General features: G+C 31.9%; 1 protein-coding gene across 1 annotated transcript in view; it reads right to left on the bottom strand.

Moving 5' to 3' along the window:
* The window catches only part of LOC134727484 (mucin-2-like), a 39,621-nt gene extending 16,317 nt beyond the window's left edge, over positions 1 to 23,304 (bottom strand). Inside the window, exons 1-3 of the mRNA XM_063591865.1 lie at positions 22,068 to 23,304; positions 4,281 to 4,388; positions 2,684 to 2,780 (exon numbers count right to left, since the gene is read on the bottom strand). Coding sequence (XP_063447935.1) covers positions 2,684 to 2,780; positions 4,281 to 4,388; positions 22,068 to 22,670 — 808 coding nt within the window. The 5' untranslated portion in view covers positions 22,671 to 23,304. The remainder of the gene's footprint in view (positions 1 to 2,683; positions 2,781 to 4,280; positions 4,389 to 22,067) is intronic.
* Between the last annotated feature and the right edge of the window lie 924 nt (positions 23,305 to 24,228).

Here is a 24,228-nt window from a genome sequence, read left to right as displayed (position 1 = left end):
ATGTAAGTACTTAGTAGATTATCATGATAAAAATCAAAGAATTAAGAACTATTTTCACCCCAAATTAGACTTAATTTAATTCAATGACGTCACAAATAGCTTCCCAATACACATTATAACCGGGTGCAGGAATGAGCTAACTACTTTGGATTCCAGGTTAAATCTACTGTAACCTCAATAACAAAATAGTTTGTGATATTAGATGTATTAAATATCTTATTACAGTTGTGTATTGGCAGTCAATACGTCTTTATATTCGTGACAAATCCCGTTCCAGATTTATTACAGGTATATAAACGAGGAAATCTCTGGTCCAATATTTAAACAATTTAATATTGTTTTGACTCGGCGATTATTCAACGCGAAGCTATTAACTGATATGCAGTTATGTATTCAATTTGCTTTATGCATGTGGTATAATTATTTGGATTGCAACGAGTTTTGATTCATTTCAGACCTTTCAAATATATGAAATTTTTATTTCAATTGTTGCTATAAATTAACTATTCACTTCGTTGTACTTAGATAGTAATGACTTTTTAAAATGACAAATTTACAATCATTATCTACTTGGTATACTTTTTTCACAATTTTTACTTACATATAAGATCGTAAATAACTATAACTGTTTAACTTATTCTATTATTACATTGTTTTGTGTATTTGCTTTCTTTCAACGACGAAGCACAGAAAAATCAAAATATGATATAATCGTCTTCTGACAACGTAAAACGTTCTACGACAAATATTTCTAGAATATTCTCGACGGGATTTGTTGCTGCCCCTTGAAGGTCCATGATCAATTTATTGAAATACTTGACTTGAAATTATATCTCTTACCAACGGTGGGCTATGTAATCTTACATTTTCTTTAACTCATAAATAAAAGCATAAATGTATAGGGATACCAATGAGAGGATTTTCAACAATTCAATGTAGTTCAAGATGAGCATGAATGACTGAATAACCAATCAACACATCATGTGTGGTATATTGTATATAACTTGTGTCACGTCAACTTAGATTTTTACAAAAATACTGTGAGCAGACATTTTTATACTTATTTCAAATCTCTATCCAGATTAAGATTTTTCCTTTGACTTGTCATTACTTCACTTTGTATTATGCATTACCCCGGCCTACTGAAAGTGACAACAAGGCGATTGTGCACGGTATAAACGGCATGTTTCAATAACTTACCGCTTTAGTTACATCAACACGTTTATATGAACGAGACATCTCGGTTAGTGTGCACGGTATTAGCGACATGTTTCCAAAACTTTAGTCTTATAATTCCGCAGTTGCACCAGCACAGGTCATGTTTAAATATGAACGTGAAAACACGATAATTGTGCACGGTATTTCGACTATCCTCCGTAGTTACACCAGAACGTGTCATGTTTATATGATAAAACGGTGATGGTGCACGGTATTTTCGACATTAGTCCGAGATTACTCTGACGTCCGACGGCTGTTTAGCCAGACAAGCTGGGGCCGTGGGACGTCAGAGCTCGTCCCATATCAAAAAGTGGATATTTGCCCATCCAAAATAGATGCGCTACTTCCTCGTTTCTGGAGCCAACTGCATGAGGGCCTTGGAATTATATAAATCGGGCATCAATCTCTTCAGTTTTCATTTATCTCTTCATTTATGTAAGTTTCACCTACCTGCCAAACCTTTAATTTTCTATATTTTAACATTTTTCAAAGAGACCCATGATTTCTCCATGTTGCCGTTCATTTTCAAAGATAATCACGTGACCACGAGAAACAGTGCAAATGACCATAATGTAACACCTCGTTCATTTACGCTGTAAGTTAGCTAAATGTCCGAGAGTTGCCGATTGTTGTCGTGGTCGGAACTAAATGCTAGTTACCGATCTTCTGAAAAGGAGGTGAAAAAACGTGGTTGCTTCTAAATGTTATTCATCGATCTCCTATAAAGGAGGTAACAAAATATAAATATTTGCATATTTGAGTCTCGAGGCCACGAAATCTCTCGTAAATTGACATCCATTTGAAAGTGAAAGTCAAAAATGGAGAAATCATGGGTCTCTGTGAAAAATGTTAAAATATAGAAAATTAAAGGTTTGGCAGGTAGGTGAAACTTACATAAATGAAGAGATAAATGAAAACTGAAGAGATTGATGCCCGATTTATATAATTCCAAGGCCCTCAGTTGGCTCCAGAATCGAGGAAGTAGCGCATCTATTTTGGGTGGGCAAATATCCACTTTTTGATATGGGACAAGCTCTGACGTCCCACGTCCCCAGCTTGTCTGGCTTAACAGCCGTAGGACGTCAGAGTAATCTCGGACTATTTCGACATGTTTCAACAACTTACCTCCAAAGTTACATCGGCACGTGTCATGTTTATATGATAACACGGTGATCGTGCACGGTATAAGTGACATGTTACAACAACTTACCTCCAAAGTTACATCGGCAGGGGTCATGTTTATATGACAACACGGTGACGGTGCACGGTATAAGTGACATGTTACAACAACTTACCTCCAAAGTTACATCGGCAGGGGTCATGTTTATATGACAACACGGTGACGGTGCACGGTATAAGTGACATGTTACAACAACTTACCTCCAAAGTTACATCGGCAGGGGTCATGTTTATATGACAACACGGTGATTGTGCACGGTATAAGTGACATGTTACAACAACTTACCTCCAAAGTTACATCGGCACGGGTCGTGTTTGTCGAGGTAGTGTTCTAGCGTGTCCCAACCTCCACCAACTCGAATCATCACATGTTTACGTAATATCTGTAAAAGTAGAGATGTGTTTTAGTAAATGATATTATAATGTTAAACGTTTAAAATCTCGACATTTTTTTTTATCATACGTTTTAACTATACCTAGTGGGTATCGTAAAACCAGGGTCTTTCTATATTCTATAGTAATATAGAAAGTCCCTGGTAAAACAGACAGTGCTATTTACCCTTCCGGTTAACCAAGGTTTAGCCCATTCTTCTAGTAATGTTCGCATTAAACGTCATAGAGCTTTTTGTTTTGTGTTCAGATTTGTGCTTGTTTAATTACAATCTTGTTTTAACCCTCTTTTAGTTCACACGTTTTCTATCAATTTAATTTCCTAACGACTAAGATACAAAATGATTACATAACACATGAATTATACAAAAACATTTAAAGCACTTTATTAATAGAAACAAAATTAGTTGTCAGTAGTTTATTATATTATATTATTGCTTCTAATTAAGAAATTCGTTTGAAAATCGCTCCATAATCAAATACAATTAGAAACCCCATGCAGTCCAAAATAAAGCGTCGTTAAAAAGACTGTTAAAAAGGTTATAATTCTTGTATTTAGAAACTTCTTTCATGTCGATATGTATCGGATATGTATGCAGATATCGATCTTCAAATTCTCTTTCATTAACTTTGATCGGCTCTTTAACATGCATTACCGTCTTCTTTAAACAGAAGTTTTTAAACTGATCAAATCAATAGCCTGCACCATGGTCTTCGTAGATTCAAGGAAAATTACTTAACTAATATAATTGAAATTGTCCTCGTCAACAACTGCATTCAAAATTATTTTGAAAGGGAATGGCAAATCATTGTTATATTAACCTTAAATTCGTGCAATGATTATTAATTCGTGCATTAGATACTAGTCTAAACCAACTTTTTCGCGAGCGATTTATTATTCGGTACTTTCGAGAGTAGAAAATTAAGTCGAATAGAAATTGTCGCGAATGTGTAAAATTGAACCTTTCCATATTAAACTACATTAAATAAATACGAAAATCGCGAAATTAAATGACAACGAAGTGGACTCATGAGAAAGACTAAAACGCGAAATAAAGGAATTCGTGCACTAAGTATTTATGTGGTCTTATCTGTAAGTATAAAACTGACCTTGCCAACAGCAATTAACACGTCCAACGATCATTAATTATTACATTTATGATTATAAATATATATGTCATTTTTAATGATTTTAGAGCCAAAAATTAAACACTATCAGTCAAACGGCTTGCCTTGGTATTACGCTATAAACTGAATCAGATCTGGAAAATATTCAAATATTGAAAATATGTCGAAAATTTATTAAGTCATTCTGACTTTGCATAACCAAAATTCCACCTCTTATTATATTTTCGTATTGCTGGGATTCAGTTCTTAGGAAGAGAGTACCAAATCAAAATGATTCACGGCCTTTCACATGCAGTTTAATTCACTTTTATTGGAACGGTGCCAACCAATATCTACAAATTATCTATATATATATATAGGCTTACCCGAACAAACACAAGAGTTTGAGAATCTCCTATTTTGTATTTTCCTTCTCCAACTTTTATTATTGGGAACTGGACGGGACACGTACATCTTCCCGCCAACCATTTCACCTGAAAATAAAACCATAAAATATAGAATGCGCCAAATTCTATGCACATAAGCGATGAAATCTGATGATATTTTTACATAACATCTTACGCATCTGCTGATGTGGGTATCTTCAACAGTCGTTAAGTTTCCATCATCATAGTATTCAAAATTTTCGTCCATAAAAATACTTTTGGAATATTTTTCCTTCTGCGTGATACACGCCATTATTCTGTGTATTGAATTGTGAAGGAAAGTAAATAATTTTAACTATACATTCCACTTGTTTGTGTACTATAATGAGACAATAGGTAGAGTTTTGCATTAAGTTTTGTTGGTTCTTTAAATGTATAGCAACAATTATCATGGGGACGAGTTATCTTTCTGATCGAATATGGAGATATGATTATTAATAAACGATTCCACGGGAGATAACTCTATACTGAATTATATTACACCGCAATTGTATGCACATTAATAAATAATGTACCAATTAAAAGGACTAAATAATTCATACGGATTGAAATATAACAGTAGTGTCGGAGATCAGACTGAATGAATAGCGCAAAGACTGGCTTTTCATTCGAAAAAAATATAGTGAAATTACCAACCTAAAAGGGTTTCCTCATAAGCGTCAAGAAGTAATAAGCATATAGGATTCAGTATAAAAGGGTAACGTGAATGTACAAACTGTTGGATGATGTTCGTCGACCTGGCCAAACGGCGTTCCTTCTCAACAATAAAGAAAACAATGACTAAATAGATAAAAATGTAGATGACTGGTTTAACATTATTTGGCGTCAGCGTCAGACATGCAAATATACAGTGTACATAAGGTGTATGTTTTACGTCTGACAGCATCAGAAATTCACGTTTACTGTGTACCTCATGCATGTGTATGTTTTCGAGTTCTGGAAAGATTCAAGAATCGAAATTATATGCCTTTTACAACTAAAGAAACTAACTGTTAGTAAGGATAATCGTTTCGGACGAGAAAAGTGATGATTAATTCAACCGTTTGTGTTTCTATCCAATTGTTCTACTAAAGCTGGGATGAAATAGAACATGTTTCAACGTGCAACATATTATCGTATTTGTCTGACGAAGAAAAATTTGGTAAAGGTTCTTTCATAAATAGAGAAAATATTCTATTTCACTGACATGTATATTAAAAAACGCTATATTATGACCAATGCATTGGTAATTGTAACGAGGAAGAATCTTGACCTAACATAGGGCTGGATCCAGCCATTTAAAAAGGGGATCCCAACCCAGAACAAAATGCATTGATCGTCCAAAAAAAACCCGGACTCCCCCCTTTTGGATCCGCCACTGTATTATAGGCTCTGTCTAATTAAATTACATTTCTATATGAATTAACAAACTATATAATGAACTTTGTATGACTTCAGAAAAGTATTATCTTTATACATCAACTTATTGCCTTTACGAACCAAAGTCCGTGAATATCCATAAAACAATATCCAAACCGTGACTGATTTATATACCGATAATTTCAGTTCATATTTATAAACTATAATTATCTAATGTCCTTTGGGTAATGGAGTGATATTTTACAATTGAATTGTTCGGGCCAAATAAATGTGTTACTATCAGTAGCTATATGCCGGCGAAAAATATATAGATGGTATACTACTGTCCACTAAAGAGACAGAAGTGAAAGACAGAGGTTATCGTACGACCATCATTAAGGATTGATTGAGCGTTCGAATCTATAACTAATGCCCAATATTGACAACACACTCTTCAGCAGTGATAAAAGACCCATATTGCATGATAATATAAGTCACCTCTCCCCTTTTGCCCCGTCCCCGTCATGGGTAAATAATTACAAAAAGTGACATCCCGGTAAAATGCTTAACTCCGTTAAACGGTAGCGAAAGTAACATATCTTCAAAGGAATCGTCTTCAGAACAATAAAAAAAAAGATTTTTGTCGCGGCCTTACCTCTGCATCTACGTTGTGTGGGTCAATAGAAGCACTAATGCCCATGATGGTTAACTGATATAAAATGTCCTTGCAACAGAATGAGATTGCGTGACAATCGCCCATAATTAAAAAGTAAAGGAAAATAATTAGCATGTTTAAACAACACCCAAGCTAGTTAAGATTTAAAGAATAAAACAAAAGATGGAAAGTTCAAGACACTTCTTTTTTGTTTATTCTTTGTTTTTAAAACATTGACTTTTGAATTACCTTTAAACTTGCATGAACGGTTTACAAAGTGCAAATTATGTTTTAGTTTAAATACACTGACTGGTTTTAGTTTCTGAATGAAATGTTTTTAAAAAGTTTAAGGGCATTTTGAATTTTTACAGACACTTTAAAAAGTAATTATTCTTTAGGATATGTTTGAAGGTGTTTTTTTCTTCAAATTAACGTACATAATAGTATTATGTTCTGGCTGCATCTACTTCAAATTAGTTTTTTTGAATTTGTATGTATCTATAGTGTTAAGTTTTTAATGTTCTGTTAATTATAGGTAGTCGCTTGTTTAACGCCACCCTGTTGATTAAAAGGGACGATCTAATCCATTGTGGATACAATGCTGCATGAATCAACCAATGCTTTATTTGCATTTTTGGGGATTAAAGCGATGAGTTTCCTGGTGTAGCTTTCCTATTTATTTACTGTTTTCATCATTATTTTGTCGAATAAGTATTGCATTGAATTACACATAACAAAAAAGAAAATGAGTATCACAACTATTATTCATGCAGTATTAGAAAATATGATTAACTAGTTATGCTTTGTCAACGAAAATACTTAGAGAATAAAACACTATTTTCGCTGTAAATTAGTATTACATTTATGTTATAGTCAATTTACGAATACTAGAGTGAAAACAGTAATAACCGCCAAGAACTACTAACTTTGTAACGGAAAAACACTTAAACATCACAAGAATCGACGAATAGCCGCTCAATTTTTCAAAGTTTAACTTTAATATATACGTTTGTATAATCCAGACAAATTGTGTGTAAAGAAAGATAACTCTAACTTGATATCAGTACTTTTCCCATAATAACAAGGTGTGACAACGATATCGACGACAGTTAATCAATGCTGTTTGGGATGTGTTCGTTTGTCTGTGCGGGATTTAAAAATAACCACATACATGTCCATTTTAGAATTAAGGCATTGAATCCAAACTGTTTCATCTTTTTTTATTTCTCTTATTTCGGGTGGGGTGTATATAGCTGGTCTGTTGCTATGTGTGATTTTTGTCCCCTATCCCAACTTCATTCCCGGTCGACCAATTTCGCAGAACCTACTTATTGGATTATTCTTAATATACGTTTGCCTTGAAATTGCAGGAAACATTTGCAACTGGACGTTAAGCAAACACAAAATCCACTGGCCAGTATAGTTTTAAGAGGTGGGGTATTTTTTCAATGAGCCTACAAGCAGTTTGGGTTTGCTTCATTTTAAACTATGAGTAGAAATACTTGACTGTCAGGCTAATTTTATCTGATAGAAAGTAAAAGTTAAAATAAATTGGCGGCTGACAGTTATTGGTTGGTAACAAATGGGATATCGATTTTGAAATCAGAAAATAGTTTTCATTCATAGGAGATTATTTGTTCAAGATAAGAGTAAAAATGTTGGTATTTAAAAAAAGGAAAAGCCATTAATTCATTATTGATCAGAATACTATACAGAGTAGCAATAACACAATTCCCACAGACTGTATACAAAATTGACAATGACATGAGGTCATGTATATAGTGTTATCGTCCTTAACACTGAAGATCTCGCTGACATGTCGTGATTAAAACCGATAAAATCTTTAAAAAGTCGGACAGGACTTTATCATATTTCTTCTAGCATTGTTGTACATTATCAACAACGAAAAACAGCTGTTTTTAAAAGAAATATAATAAATCTTATTTGATCCTAATCGGTAGGAGTTCATTTTTCAAATTTGAAAATAAAAAATCAGGCCTGCTGTGTGATTAACTGGTAGCAATTGATTTTTTAATCTACCATTCTAAGGGGAGATAATCGATTTATCAATCAACCTCACATAAAACATGATCCCAACATTTATGTGCATTCCTATGTTCGTAGGTATTCTCGTGTGTAGTTAACGCTTTGTTTTATATCTGATTAATTTTGATGAAAACAGAAAGTCAATTATCGATCTGTTAAACAACAATAGTCGTTAGTTAAAAGAAACATTAACAGTAGTAGTGTTTTCACCAGTTTATTGTTTGACTTCGGACATTGATTTTACAATTTTCTTTTTATGGCTATTACATTTCTGTCTTAAAAATCAAACATTGGACGTCTGTTCAAATTGTTATTTAATTTTAAATTTGAATTATTTTGAGCACTCTTCTCATTTCATTTCTTCCCTTCAAAATACATGTTCTTATTTCCTTTCTACCATGCAAATTATACACCGGTCCCCTTGCTCCAATTTACCCGCAGCAACGGTGGGGATTTTTACTGCCACACCGCCTTGTCCAATCAGCTTGAAATATAGGAAATGCATAGCTCCTTTATTCATTGTTATATCTTATTCTTTTTCTCCAATTTTATAAGTGACCGCCCCTTTTCAAAATCCAGGCCCATGGTTCAGCAATTGATTAACATTTGAATGCATGTAATGTTATCATGCACTTGAACCAATGCAGACAGTTTAAATGATCAATAATCTTGTTTAATCGATATAAAATCATGTCCGATTACACCAGTTAATGCTCTGTTACCATCAAATAAAGTCGTTTTATCCCGCCAAATGTCAAAACTACATAATAGTTTGTCAAAATATTCAAATTCTGACATTCAAAACATTGTTGTTATCTGATTTACATTCACATTGAATATTGTGGCTGAAAAACCCTATGTATTACATAAACACATGTCGTTATACTGGGGTTATAGCCTTAAATATATCATATTAAAGACAAAAGATTTGTCTGTGTAAGTTAAAGAAAAATTGCTAAAAGGGATAATGTTAAATAAAGTTGGCATACATTATGCTCTTTATCTACCTTCCATACAAATACACATTAAACACAGCTAATTTCAAAATGTTTGTCCAAACTCCAAAATTTATAACGATTAAATCATCTGCATGCTCTTTGCGTAGAAATTTGAATAATTTCAACATGTCATCAATACAGGCGAAAAACAATAAGGATAAGATGGAGGTAAAGAACGAGGTGACAGGAATATCAAAAGGACATGAAGGAAGAGAAACGAAAGAAGAAAACAAAAAACAACGAAAATGAAACACGAAGAACCAGAAAGAGACCAGATGTATCAGAAGGATTAATGAAGAACGAAAACACATGCAAAGCAAGAATTGGAAATAAAAAACAAAAAGGACACATGCAGAACGAGGAGAAATGAAAAGCAAGGGAAAAAAGGACAAGTAGCTCTGAGACAAGAAGAACCAGAAAAAAAATATAAAAACAAGAAGGGTATACGAAAATACGTGAAAAGGAGAATGAAGAACGACGCGACACGAAAAACAAGAAGGAGAATGAAGGATAAGAAATATATAGTCTTGAAGAGCAATAAGAAAAAGTAATTTTGTTTTGCAGTCATAGGTCATTGTATCAAAGTTTATATCTACTTAGAAAGTATCGATTCTGTGATGTACAGAGTATCTGTGTGTTTTTATGTTTTAATGTTTATCTTAGGTTCATCAAAAGCCCCAAGAAGCTGGTGTTCTAATATACAATAAGGTGATAGACCAGTCGATCATTCGTTTTCATTCCAGCTGAAGAATTAGACGGTGTTTGAACTTAAGTTTAAATTTGTATTGAAAATAAAAATATTTTTACATTCTCTAATCGTATAAGACTTAAAGACATCATTATGCAAATAAGATTAATTTTCAATTCTTTAAAGTTTGACCTGTATCTTGCCCCAGAAATATGATTCACAGCTACATTAAATTACTGCTGTAATCTTAACGCTTGAAATGATATAACAGCCAACTCATTCATTTATTTTGGCAAACTGTCATATGTTTTATATAGAATAATTTCAGTTGATATCAAAAAGCTAAAACAAAATCAAAAGTTCCAGCTGTTCTTTAACCTTGTAACATTGTAAGAAAATACTGAAATGTTTGCATATTTTCTTAAGCAAGACGAAGTCAAAACATTTTGTCCCAGTCAATACTCGCAAAGGGCACGATACCCTCACCTAGAAAACCTACTATATAAATCATCACTAAGTTTCATTATTTTTAATCGAGAAGAAGTCAAAACATTCTGTCCAGGTCAATACTCGCTAGGGCACGAAGCCCTTTTTCATGAAAATCTACTTTAAAAATTATCACTAAGGTCATGAAAGAATAATCCAACAGAAATATCAAGACACGTATTGAAAAAATCTTATTGACAATTTTATACATGTCAGAATTTAAACTTGTACAGCTCATATATATAATTCCAGTTAATATCAAGAAGCCAAAAAATATCAGATGTTCAAGCTGTTTTTAATCTTGTAACACACAATTGTACAAAATACTGAAATATTGAATTACATATTCAGAAGTCAAAACATTCTGTCGTGTAACTTGTGACATCTTATAAAGGACACATGAGGTCATGACAGGATAACCCAACACTGAGGAATATAGTTTATATGATTTATTTTTTGTCAGCATTTAATCTTGTAGCATAGATATAATTCCAGTTTTAAGAATATCATAATTTCAAGCTGTTTTTAATCTTGTAACACAGAACAGTTGTAAGAAAATACTGAAACATAGCATTATATATACAGAAGTCAAAACATTCTGTCGTCGTACGATCTTACAGAGGACACAGTGACCTTAAAAGAAAACTTGCCTTACATACCGCTTTTGAGGTCATGAAAGTATAAGCTCATCAAAATACTAGGGCAACTTTTGAAAATATTTTTTTTTTATCTGACAACTACATTAACAAAGTGTATGGAATCTTATATCAATTTTCAATAAATTGTGATACATTCTATACAAATTCTATACAAATTCATTCATATAAGAAGTGTGTTTATGATGCGATTACAAGTGATATATTTTATCAGATTTCAACACAAAGCTACTCATAACCAGAAACATAAATCTAAGTGATTTATCCGTCTTACATGAAATTTATTTTTTGTTCGGCATGTTATCTTGTAACATATGTTACTTATATCAATCTAAATACTTTGATAACGAGAAAAGTAAATATAACTAAAGTACTTACTAATCTTAACGTATCAATTGATAGATCTTTTATTTTCATGTACCAAACAATAAAACATATACATAAATAAACCAGATATTACAAATACACGCCAAAATGTTAAATCATGCAATATGCAATTTCGGTTATATATGAATGATGGCGTGCATGGTCACAGAAGAATGGGTACCCTCCCCCGCCTTATGAAAAATCGATATAAAGACGCATATAGACTGTCTGTGTTACTGTATTCTGTCTAATTATAAAATGATAATATTAAAATAGCTATAGGAATAGTTTTTACATACTAAGTTTATATATATTTTTACTGATTGATACCTTTCTAACGCTTCTGTCTTTATATAATACAGAAAGAACGTGTTTATATGAGGACGAACTGTTTATTAGTTGGAGAGAAATCTAACAGAATCAATTATGTTTGTTATCAAGATCATTCAGTGAAATCACATTTTTAACACACACACATAAAACAAATTAACTTCTATTTTTCTACTTGTGATGATAACGATTGTGATGATAAAACTAACGACTTTTTAAACCTTACTGAATACCCAAGCAACAAAGTTATCTTTTTCTAAATTTACCCAAAGAGAGTGTTAACACATCGCCGACATATAAAAACCAATTTTATGGTTCATAATCAAATAAAGGAATTTCTTGCATATGTTACCATCTGGTAAGGTTTTATGTAACAGACTGATTTTACAAAGAATGACTAGATACAGCATATTTTACATAGCGAAGATATAAATCAATGATGATGTACGATGGATAGTCTGGTATCCTAGATCAGGTCGACCCGAGGCATAGATTCTACCAGTATCATAAGCTGGATGTCGGAGTCAGTGTGTCTTCCCATAGATGGGTATGACATCTATATTCTTCCTTAAAGAATACATTTTTACTGACAAAAACTAATGCTTATTAATTATAGAATTATCAGACAAAATGTATAGTGTTCCTAAAGTGTAAATCCCTTTACTTTGTTTTTTACGACAATGGACAGAAATCAAAAAGTTAAATTTATGGATTAAGTTTTGAAATTTGGTTGATTTTACTGATTGATTGATTGTTGTTTATTTCAAGTCCAGTGACTTCATATTTCATGAATATTTCGGACGAAAACGTTATAACAGTCGAATAGTAAATTTAAAACTCTCATATGTCTAAATAAAATATGGTGCAGTTTCTCAATATGATATATTGGATCGATTCATATTTCTTTATGTATATAGAAATCTATCTTCGGAAAATACATATGGAGAAGAAAGCGTTAAATCTTATTGAATTGTCATCTGTTACCGCTGTATATAAATCTTTTTTTCAAGTCTTCTTAAATATGTAACACCTTTCTATTACAACAGGTGTTGTCAACAAGCAGGTAATAAAATCACAAAACTCGCATAATAAAATAATACAATGTTTACTACATATACAAGATATTTATTGTAACATGTAAATTTCGATAGGTGCATATGCATAACTTACGGTACAGGTACAATCAAATACCGATACTGCTCGAAATTATTACATGTCATTTATGCAAATTGAAATATAATTGTAATGCAAAATGGGTAAATGAAAAAGTCTTCATAACTTATTTGAAGAACTGAATATAAGTTTTACATCATTGCGTCTTTGTTATTTGTTAATAAAAACACACTAAAACCCATTGCTATCACTATAAAACATTATTAGTCTGGGTCTAATGTTCTACTGGAATAATAGTATTGTAAAATATCAAGTGAACACCTTAAATATGAGTAAAGGCGCAATAATGCAATAATTCAAGGAATTTTGTATTAAAGAATGTATTTTCTTTTCATAAAGTACATTAAAAATATAGTAATTGAGTCTAATGATTTGTGTAGCAATACTTACTTCACAAATCCTTGTTGTGTCTTATCTTTTATTAAGTATATTTTAAAAATAAATATTGTGTTTTAATGTATGACTATCAAATTAATGTGTACGTGTATCGTAAAGATGAAGAGTTTTGTGCAATTTATTTAACATTAGTGTCAACATTATAAGACAAGATTCATCAGTTCGTCACAGACAGATTATCATCTTTTTATATGAATTTTTGTTTAAAATCCACCCCCTCATATGGCTTTTAAAAGCAAAATAAAATATTTTAAATACTAGTAATTTGTTTATTTATCCATAAAATTAATGTGATCTGAACCACAGCGGTAGACAAACAATCAATTACTTATTGAAACTGATTATTAAAAGCATGTAATTTTAATAGAATTGTGAAAATTGGCAGTGTAATATAGGCACTTCAGGCATGTTATCTATAGACCATCAATATAAACCGTAATGAATTTTTCTTCTGGGCCTTGTCGATTTTAGATACCAGAAAAGTACAACAGATTTTATTATGATAAAGAATAATTTCACCAGTAATATGGTCATAAAATTAATAAGGAATGTTGATACTTATACATTATTATATAAGTGTCACTTTCAGATATTACGATTTAATATTACATCTTTTAATTGGCTTTGAATTCGACTAATTATTTTTCGTGATCGAGAATGAGAAATAAAAAAGATCCAATCATTTAGGTAGGACATTGCTCAATTGATATGGGCTCTAAATCATAAAAAAAATACACTTAGTTTCCTCAGAGTATGTTTTCTCGAAACACCAACTCGATGCAGTGTTTGGATTGGTTGATTTCGGAGTCCGAGTACAAAAATCGTGTTGTTTTTTTAATTATGACTTCATAGTCTGCCTTTTTAAGGAATCTTCGCAAGTCTTATTTTTTCATGGATTAAATAATGCAGAAATTCATAAATATTATACGCTTTATTCCGAAAGAAAAGATACTATTTGCCGCTTGCAACGACGACTGAATTTAAGTATATAAAAAAAGAATAAAAGATAAATTCCAGACACAAAAAGGTTGTTAATTCACACCTAAAAAACGGAAAACTTTGCTGTATATAAATACTACATACACATGTAAACAGAACATAAATCGTGTTGCAGAATTCTTGTGTTAAAAGTGCATCACCAGTCGATAAGATAAAGTTTAAAGTTGATGTAATTGACATTGCATTACATAACTGTGTATTATGATTGATTCATGGCGTTTCTCATATTGCAGATCAACAGATTGATATAGGTTTCACATCATGGTTTCCTGCCAAGCATGTTCTCTGACAAATTGTTTGTGTATGCAGTCAGTCTACTATTAAAACAGAAGTCGATATCGTGCGTTTTTAAACATCTTTTTATATCGTTTATTAATTATGGCAATTATAATATCGAATTTTGGTAAAACGCGTATTTTTATTCTGAGGTCTTAGGGGTAGCATCTGTTTAAACTAATTTGAAAGACATTTCTCAATACGTGTGTCTATCCTATATGCAGAATATCATATAGTACAAGCACATGCAATTCTCTTTACAAAATATGGTATTTTTTACCTTTTATCTTGGACTCTTATACTGTAACGTTAGTATAATAGTCCTAGCTTTTATATACTATAACGGTTATAACCAGAGACAAATGCCTGTGGTGAAAGACTTGGTTAAGAACATGAGTTCAAAACTACTACGCTTTAGAGTGTGATAAGCGACCTCGACTACCCATGAAGGGCTCGAACGGTAGGCTAATAGTTTTCCCAAGACAACACGAAAGTTAATATCAAGTACTATATTGTATAGGTTAGCATGATTTATTGTTGATTGTGCTAACCACTTATTTTAATCCCCTTAAATTACGTCACATCCGATAAGGGACAAATTAAGGACGTTTTAACAATCAGAAATAAATGCCTTGGTATTAATCTCTCAACCGTATGCATAACGAGCGTCAAAGTTTGTCATAACTATTTGTAATTCATTTTCATTTGAAGCACTTGAAAGGGGTGTTATTAGACTTATGTATTCTTACCTAACGTATACTTCAAACGCATTAATATAAATATAAACAAAGGTAGGGTGAGGATATTACAAAGTCCGGACAAGTCTCTTCGTGACTTATGGACAAACTATTTCAATTAAGAGATATATAACTTAATGTAAGCTGATGTCTATATAATTATTTATATGTAAAGAACTTTTGTTGTCACTTACGTATACACTTTACAACTTTGTTTGTAAATGAGATGGTACTACGGTGTTCTTAAATTAAAATATTTCGAAGTTCATTTAAGTTTGAGACCATTTAACACAATTTATATTTCCGAGTTTTTTGTCAGTGAAAAAGAAAATATAATTTTAAGTTTTCAAGTCATGTAATATAAAGACATGTCTTTCTAGTTTTAGTAAATGTTAAACTATATTATTCAATGTTTTCGCCAATATACATATGATATATGACCCTTTCCAATATCAAATATGCTGATACACACGTGTCATTAAGAAAAAGATGTGAAGTCGAGATGCCCTTGCTCAATGTGAACATAATCTAACAGTTTTATACGTACGACAAACATTAGGCAAAATATAATGATTTTTCATTCAAAATAAATACAAGGAATCTATTTAACAGACTGAGAATGATCAGAAGCAGATTTACGGGGTCCAGGGGGCCGGGTCCCCCTTCTTGGGGACAAAATGGTTGATTATATAGGGAACCACTAAAGCATGACTGAGCGGTTCCCTCTTAGGCAGTCAGTGGGCCCCTCTTGTGAAAATTTCTTGATCCCCCACTGTTAAGTCGTATTCGAACTTGAACATCTGTGTCCAAAACTGTAAGTGTATATAATGTATATCTGAAAGGGTAAATATCCAGTTTTGTTCTCTAAACTTATCAGGTTACCCTTTTAAAGTGGTTATTGAATCCAAAGTTTAAATAAAGATAACATTACAACAAAGGAGCTATAACACCGTAGGATTCTCAGATGACTTTAGATATAACAGGACAAAGGGGGTATATTGTCAACAAGAATTCATATGTTAAATTTATGTTAAGCTATACGTCAGTATATATTCAATACACTTAACTTTCTGATATACACGTAAAACGAAATCTTGAATATGTTATAGCCCAAGTGCAGGTATTTCTACTATAAACAAGTATGATATATCACATGTCACTTTGCATCCTTGATTTGAATTTATGTTTCGGAAATACATGTAAACTTTGTCTAATAACCCTATACTGCAAGTATTCCTAGCATAAAATGTATGGTAAATTATTCGTCCATAAGCAACTTGAATAGACTAAAAAACTGAAACTTAATATGTAATGCATAGCTGTGAGAAATTCGATTCTATATAAAACTAAATGCGAGTTTGTGTACCATAGATATTTGTTAGTTTTTGGTTGTCTCTATATTTATCTTGAATCGGATAAACTTTCTGAAATATTAAGACAACTATGAATTATGACATGTGAGTGTCATCATCATCAGACTTTTTGTTTAGATCAATACGTTTTTTTAAAGAGGACTTATGGATTTTGCTCATTGTTGAAGGCCCTACCGTCTACGGTGACATATAAACGGTTGCCATTTGGTCTCTGGTAGAGAGTTGTCTCATTCACAATCATATCACATCTTATTTTCTATATAAAAAAAAAACACCTAACATTCAATTAAAGAAATATGTTCAGACTCGTGATAGGAAAAGGCATATAGCCATGATAACAGGAAACAGGTTCATCTAGATTTAGAGTATTCAACCCTCTCTCTTTTAATGTCGACCAATGAAACATAATATTTAAGACAGAAAGTCAGTAAACTACATGTTGGTAGTACGTTTTAAGTTTAAGGAGGTTAAATAAACTATATCCATTGTTGTCAATGTGAAATATATAACCAAATCCATCATGAATGTTTTCATTGAACTCTCTTATCATTTAACCATGTTAAACCTTCAGCAATATACACAAAAATAGTAAGCTTTTCTTCTTATCTTACAAATATTTATTTACGTATATTTAAATAGTTTTCAAAACTGATAGCAATCAGGCGTAAATAAAATCGATCAACGGTCTGAATAGTATTTTATTATTTTTACAGCTATTTGAATTTACTTCATTATATTTTAACTTTCGCTGACAAGTAAAATGTTTTAATAGCGGGGGTTAAATTTATAATCTTTTCATAAGAGTGTTAATCTACCTTTTAATCTAAATCAATATCTGGAAAATAATATTTAATTTGCTTATTGAAAATTCAACACTAAAGTATATATCTTAGCTTAAGATTATTTGTAAAACGTAAAACTTGTGGTATACTTGTTATGACTGCTGGGGTTTTCTGATATTTTGGAACCATTTTAATTGACACTTTTAGGTTTAAGCCATGGTCGGTGAAAATGGGGCAGCGGGCCAGCATCAACAACTAAAAACAGTTTATTCTTCGGGCATCACAACATTAACTTTCAAATATGCATGATAAAGTACGGAGCAGCTCATCTAGCTGTAAACTTTCATAAGATGACACAAAAAAATGTTTTTGTATAAGAATTTTCATTCACCTATTTAAATGATTTAGTGTCATATATAGGAGTGCATATAACACAGAACAATATAACGTGAACAAATATTTGAAGAACAATAGTGTACTAGTATTGTGTTAAATTGAAAAATAATATAATTTTAGTTTCAACTTGTGCACCATGTTAATGACACAGCATAATTTCAAAAAAATATTTGTGTAGGGTTTCCAGATTAGGCACCGACTCCAACGCCTTTATGATAAATTCGTCGAAGACAGCACAAGCATGCAAAAACGGTGGTATCACGCCGAGTTTTTTTTACTGAACCACAATATTATTCAGGTTGTTAAGCCTTGGAATTATGATAACTCTTGAATACAGGAAACCATTTCTCATACTCATCTTTGATTTCATTTGTATCGACTGTGACAGATTAATTATTATGATGAATAGCAGTGTATCCCGCGTTCTCTATTGACCATCAACTATTTCTTAATTTACCAGTTTGGTTTATTTAATGGTAACTAGTACACTTTCTGTACTAATTCATTATGATCTTGACCGAACACCTGGCATCGATCGGCCCTTTCCAGTTTACTTAATTTCAAAGATTGCATTTTTTGTCAAACCTATGTCCTCTATATCATTATATACAATTTGAATATAATTTACTAATTAGATTAGTAACTATTTAACTGATTTAAAAGGTTAAATATTAAATTCTATAATTTTGGTCGATTTCCAACGAAATAATCAGGAATTTCTATTATATTGGCAAAATGAACACGTTACAATCAAATTATGTCATGTCATACTTTTTTTTACATTTAATACTGTAAATGGTTGCTTCTTAATTTTAAGAAAATATCTTGGTCGTCTTGATAAATAAAATGCTATACTTATTGTTATGGATTATTGACAAAATACACAATAAGAAAACACAATTGAGTGACAAAACAGAGATTCAGTGTCAAATTCATCATGTAGGAACTTGTAATTATTTATTGTTACTGATTGTGATTATTTGTATACATTGTAGACTGAGACTACTATAACACTGTGTTATAGTAGTCTCAGTTGTAGATTAATGTGTAAAATTGTAATTAATTGTGGTATTTGTAATAATTTGCATTAATTGTAGCCTAGTTAGTGGTATATTATGTAGAGATTATACCGTTAATATTCTCCATATGTATTTAGTATTACAAGTTAACTTAGTTAGTCAAGTTAATTATTTGTTATCATAGTAATAAACAGTTTACATGTGTTGGTTATTTAACTGTTCAAAAGTCAAAAAGATCATAATCCTAATATTCAATACAGAATTTAGCACAATACTTAATAGTTCATGTTCAAATGCAAGTATTTCCAAAAGACGTTAAGCATTAGACAATCAATCAATCCGAATTGCAAGCATTGTCATGAGGTCCGTGTCATCCCTATCATGATTATCCGTCTCTGTACTAGTCTACATGCAAGGTTTTCAAAGCATTCTTATATATAAAGTCTTCAAAGTCTGCATACATCAAAATATACTGCTCAAACACTCGATGAATCCCAGCTATGACTAATTGCCAAAACTTTTTAGTTTATTTCGTGATCTCAATGCCCTACTACACAGTATACCCGTCGGAGTCCGAATTATTGAATCCCAACTATGCTATATATTTCTTTCGATATATCAGTTTCGGATCCATTGGTGGGGTTGGGGAGAGGGGTTGGGGTTGGAACCATCCATTTTTTTAAGGATCAATGCTTATAAATGGGGGCATAGTAATGGAGTACTCTTTATCCTGGATTGGACCCCTTTTTTTAAATAGCTCGATCCGGCCATTGATGTAACTCTAAACATCAGTTGTTACGACATCCTAACTCTTTTCTTCATCTTCATCGACCTAGGTGCTTCATTGTAAGACATGTATGCACCGCCCATGTGTCAAGTGTCTAAATCTAGTCAATGCGGTATTATTTACTGTTTGTGGATTATAAAAGAAAGTATGGGTTGATTTTAAATAGTGTGTATCATAAAGTGTTGTGATCAATAAAATATACTATCGCCAATGGATTTCTCGAGTACCCTCGTTCTTCACTAAGAGATGACACTTAAAAGTCAAATAGGTCTCAATTTAAAGAGCTTTCTCGACTTCTCACTATCTAGTGCAAATCGACTGCTGTTTACACATAATTTTGGCAAAATGTGTAGCTTTGCATACACATCGTATTTGCACTTTTATAAAACTTGAGCTGGCAGAGGCTGGCAGCCCCGAATGGAAAAAAGGACTGAAAAATGCTGACTCGGCATAATTCTAGAGAACTAGACAGAACATACAAGATCATTCTATAGTCACCTTGACCTTACACGTGACCTCACAGACAGAAATCAATTATCATTCTTTATCACAATACGCATCCCTTTCATATGAATAACGATCAAATTTCATTTCTATCAGTATATTCATTACTAAAATTTCAATTCAGATAGTAGTAGCCAATCTATTTTCAATTAATAAAATGAGTTTGTTGCCTTCAATCACAATACTGTCTGATTTATATTAGCTACCAGAATAAAGATGCCAATTTCTATATATATATACTCGATATTTTAATTGAAATCTACAAATATATACTTATGATGACAGATTTCTGTCATAACAAAACCTTGTACTAAATGAGATTCTGTCATTATAACGAATAAATCATAGACGTTCAACTTTATAGTACACACTTATTCCGCCTTATGTTGTTGGTTTTAAAGTCTGGTTTAAGTGTGTGTTCGTGTGATGTTTTGTATTATATAACTTCAGCATGTCTGCAGATGTTAAACAACATTACAAAAACGGAATGTTATGTGAACAAAACAAATTAAAATTATTTTTTGCAATAATTGTGCAAAATGAGGCTTCATGATCTAACCTTTGCAGTGTATAACCGATTTTCTTTTGATATATTTTAAGCAAACTCCCCCTTTTCTAGTATATCTTCCTTAAAATCGGATCTTGATCCTTTTCCCCCAACTATGCCGCTTTATTCTACATACAGTATATATATTGAAACCATAGTGGTCTTAAGACATTTTCACATTTTTACGAATGCGTTGGTCATAAAATAATTGGAGTCCAGTATTTACAAATAAGCTATAAAAGATCAATAATGACTGTGAAGATATACATAGATGTCCAATACACAGTTTATGTACATACTTATCAACAATTCAAGGGGTCAGAGCCATCTAAAATATTTTGAGCAGGGACAACTTCAACCTATTGATATATATCAATATACACGTATCTAAAGTAGAGGGTCATTGGTACTGACAATATATTAATTTATAATACCTATCCTAAAAAAAATATTGATTTTCATATCCATATGTATCAAATGCCATTTGATTTGATGACGTCATAATGTAATTAGCATTCTTGTCAATATTTAGCACGTTTGTATTTCAATTCGAGCACCTGCTGATCGACAGGTTAATATTCAAAGTTTGCAGATAAAAATTTGCACATCAATATGATAATAATATTTTTCTCTCTAATCATCGCGTTAGAACGAAATCAGATAAAAGTCAAGTGTTTAAAAGAGGCGAAAACAGGTACATCAAAAGGTGTTTTTAAAATTTGAAATTGATCCAAAGTTAAATAAAGGTATGACATAAGAATGTTTAATAGCTTTTTAACAGGCTTCTTAAACATGTATTTTTTACATCTGTTGTTTTCAAATAAATTACTCAAGAAAATGTCAAAATCTAGTCTGTCTTTCTTTTGTTTATGATATGCATGTACATGTACATTTGTTAAGACCTTATGCATGTTAAAATGTAATCTAATGCAGGTATTGTAAATATTTGACTGATTATGTGTTGGATTTGTTGATAGATAGGCTTAAAACTCGAAACTTTTAAACAACAATAACAACAGAAAGAAAGAAAGAAGAGAATGAAGAAATAAATATACATTACAGTTTTAAATAAAAAATAAACAAACAAACCGTAGTCAGCTAGTTATTTGACGGACCTGAAAATTTACAATAACGAAAGATAAACAAAGGCTAAAAGTAACAATTGAGGTTCTTACCATTTCATCGAGACTTTTAACATCACATGTGATAATTTGAGGTGGTGGGTCTCCGGCAATCTCTGCATCTATTTCTTCCTCCATTTGAACAATAGTCGGAGCCAACATGCCAAGTTTAGCTCCAATCCTTGCAATTTCTAATAAACACAACACAACATTTTTCTCATTTTTTCTTAAAACAAGATCATCCGTTTCAAATGAAAGCACTTCGGGTATTCCAGCATCTTTGGTCCATTTTATAAAATTTGATATATTATCCCTGGCATGGAATGTTTGAGGTCGGACTTCCGACCGATATTGGACCTCATATTCTGGAATTTGTATTCCTCTCACAAAATTAGATTGCATTTGTTCTAGTAATCCTAATTTCCGTCGCTCTTGAGCAAAATTTCGCACTTTATTTGCATGTTCACATAATCGGACTCCAGTGTCGAGTACGTCGAAAAAATTCTCCACACCTATTTCTAATTTATATAGACATGTAAACCAGTCTGCTAAATCCTCTTTCATGGCAAACAAGTACTCGTCCTGACTTTTGAAGCCCACGAAAGACTTCAGCTGCAGGACTAATAACGTACCAGGGGTCTCTGTTGGACTCTCCATTGCGAAAATATATTAGAACGGCACTATTAATAATCCATATTTATGCCTTAGTACTACAGGTCCTCCGTAAGAATTTAGGGTCACACCAGCCCCACATAATATCTCCTCGTCAATGAATTACATTTTTGTAACGAAAATAAAACATGTATGTGCTATAGGTAGTAACTTGCCATGACTAATAAGACTTGAGAGTATTAAGGTAGTAAACGGATCACTGGCTGGCATGCCGAATAAATATCAATAAAATTATGTCTTACCTTCGATTCAATACCCGGTATTATTAAAATCCTAAGTCACATGATTAAAAGGCATTTAAATATGGGTAAAATTAACAGTGCCATTCTATTCTGAAAATGTGTGACAACGAAAGAGAAAATCTTTCCTTTATCACTCGCCGTTTTATTCCGTCTGCGGTGTATCGATCAAATGTTCAAGTCACGTCTGTGGGTGATTACCACATATTATGCAGGTCTCACTCCGATTGTTCCTAATTTAAATACACAGAATATTAAGTTGTGTATTCCATGTTTATCGTTTTACCATGTGTCACGTGTAAAATATAAATATGAATTAATAATTGCTGAGGCTCTGTATCCGAATCTCTACTGACATTTGTTGGTGAAATAACTTTCAGTACTTAATCATTCAAAAGTTTCAGAACTTATAAAAATCAATCACACGAGTCGGGGAAAAATAGTATTTGACAGACTCTCGACACACGTTATGTATATTTTTATTTTGAGGAATTTGTTTTAAGATAAGTAATCATGTCCAAATGAACCATATCTAAAACAAGATATCTCCGAGATCGCTATCAGAGTTCACTTAGGGGCGTATAATTTAAGTGCATCCTTCAAACGTTCTTGTCGAAATAGATCACCAAATACATGTTATGATGTAGTTGTTAATCAGATTATTTCCATATATAAATCACAAAATTTTGTAAGCCTGGAGGTTTTCAATTTCTATATATTTTTTTTAAAAATCGATATTTCCGAAACATAAATCTCCTTTTGAAAGTCCCAATCTTACAATATAATTCCTTTATTAAAATGCTCAAAAGTGCACAAAAGCACACGCGACATGGACTAACTCCTAATGCAATCGAACTTGACAAATCAGTTATTCATTTTTAAAAACAGATTATAAATAATCCCTTAAACATCACCATACATCTTTGATTTAAACGCTTTTTATATTGCACATCCTTGAAATTGTGTTTGATGTTTCAATAAAGACTTCCGGATTAAAATATAACAACTTCTTAACTTTATAGTTATGAAATATAGCAAGCTGAAAGTTTTTATTGGCTTAGTTATGTCCTTAGGCTAACACTTAATAATCTCGAAAACAGATCATTTATGACAATTTTGGTAGCGGACTTTAATATTTAAGTGTCCTTGGAAACATAAATTATATAAAAAAAATCGACCAAGAACACAAAGCTCATACAAAAGTATACAAAAGATTGAAATTTGATCAGGAGCTCGAATACACTGATGAAGAAAACTCATCGAAGCTTGCAAAAAGGGCGAAAAGGTGATAACTAATAGTCTAA

This window comes from Mytilus trossulus, chromosome 8, assembly GCF_036588685.1.
Source record: "Mytilus trossulus isolate FHL-02 chromosome 8, PNRI_Mtr1.1.1.hap1, whole genome shotgun sequence".
Classification (NCBI taxonomy): domain Eukaryota; kingdom Metazoa; phylum Mollusca; class Bivalvia; order Mytilida; family Mytilidae; genus Mytilus; species Mytilus trossulus.
Note: the sequence above shows the minus strand (reverse complement) of the source record. Positions and strands in the feature narration are given on the sequence as shown.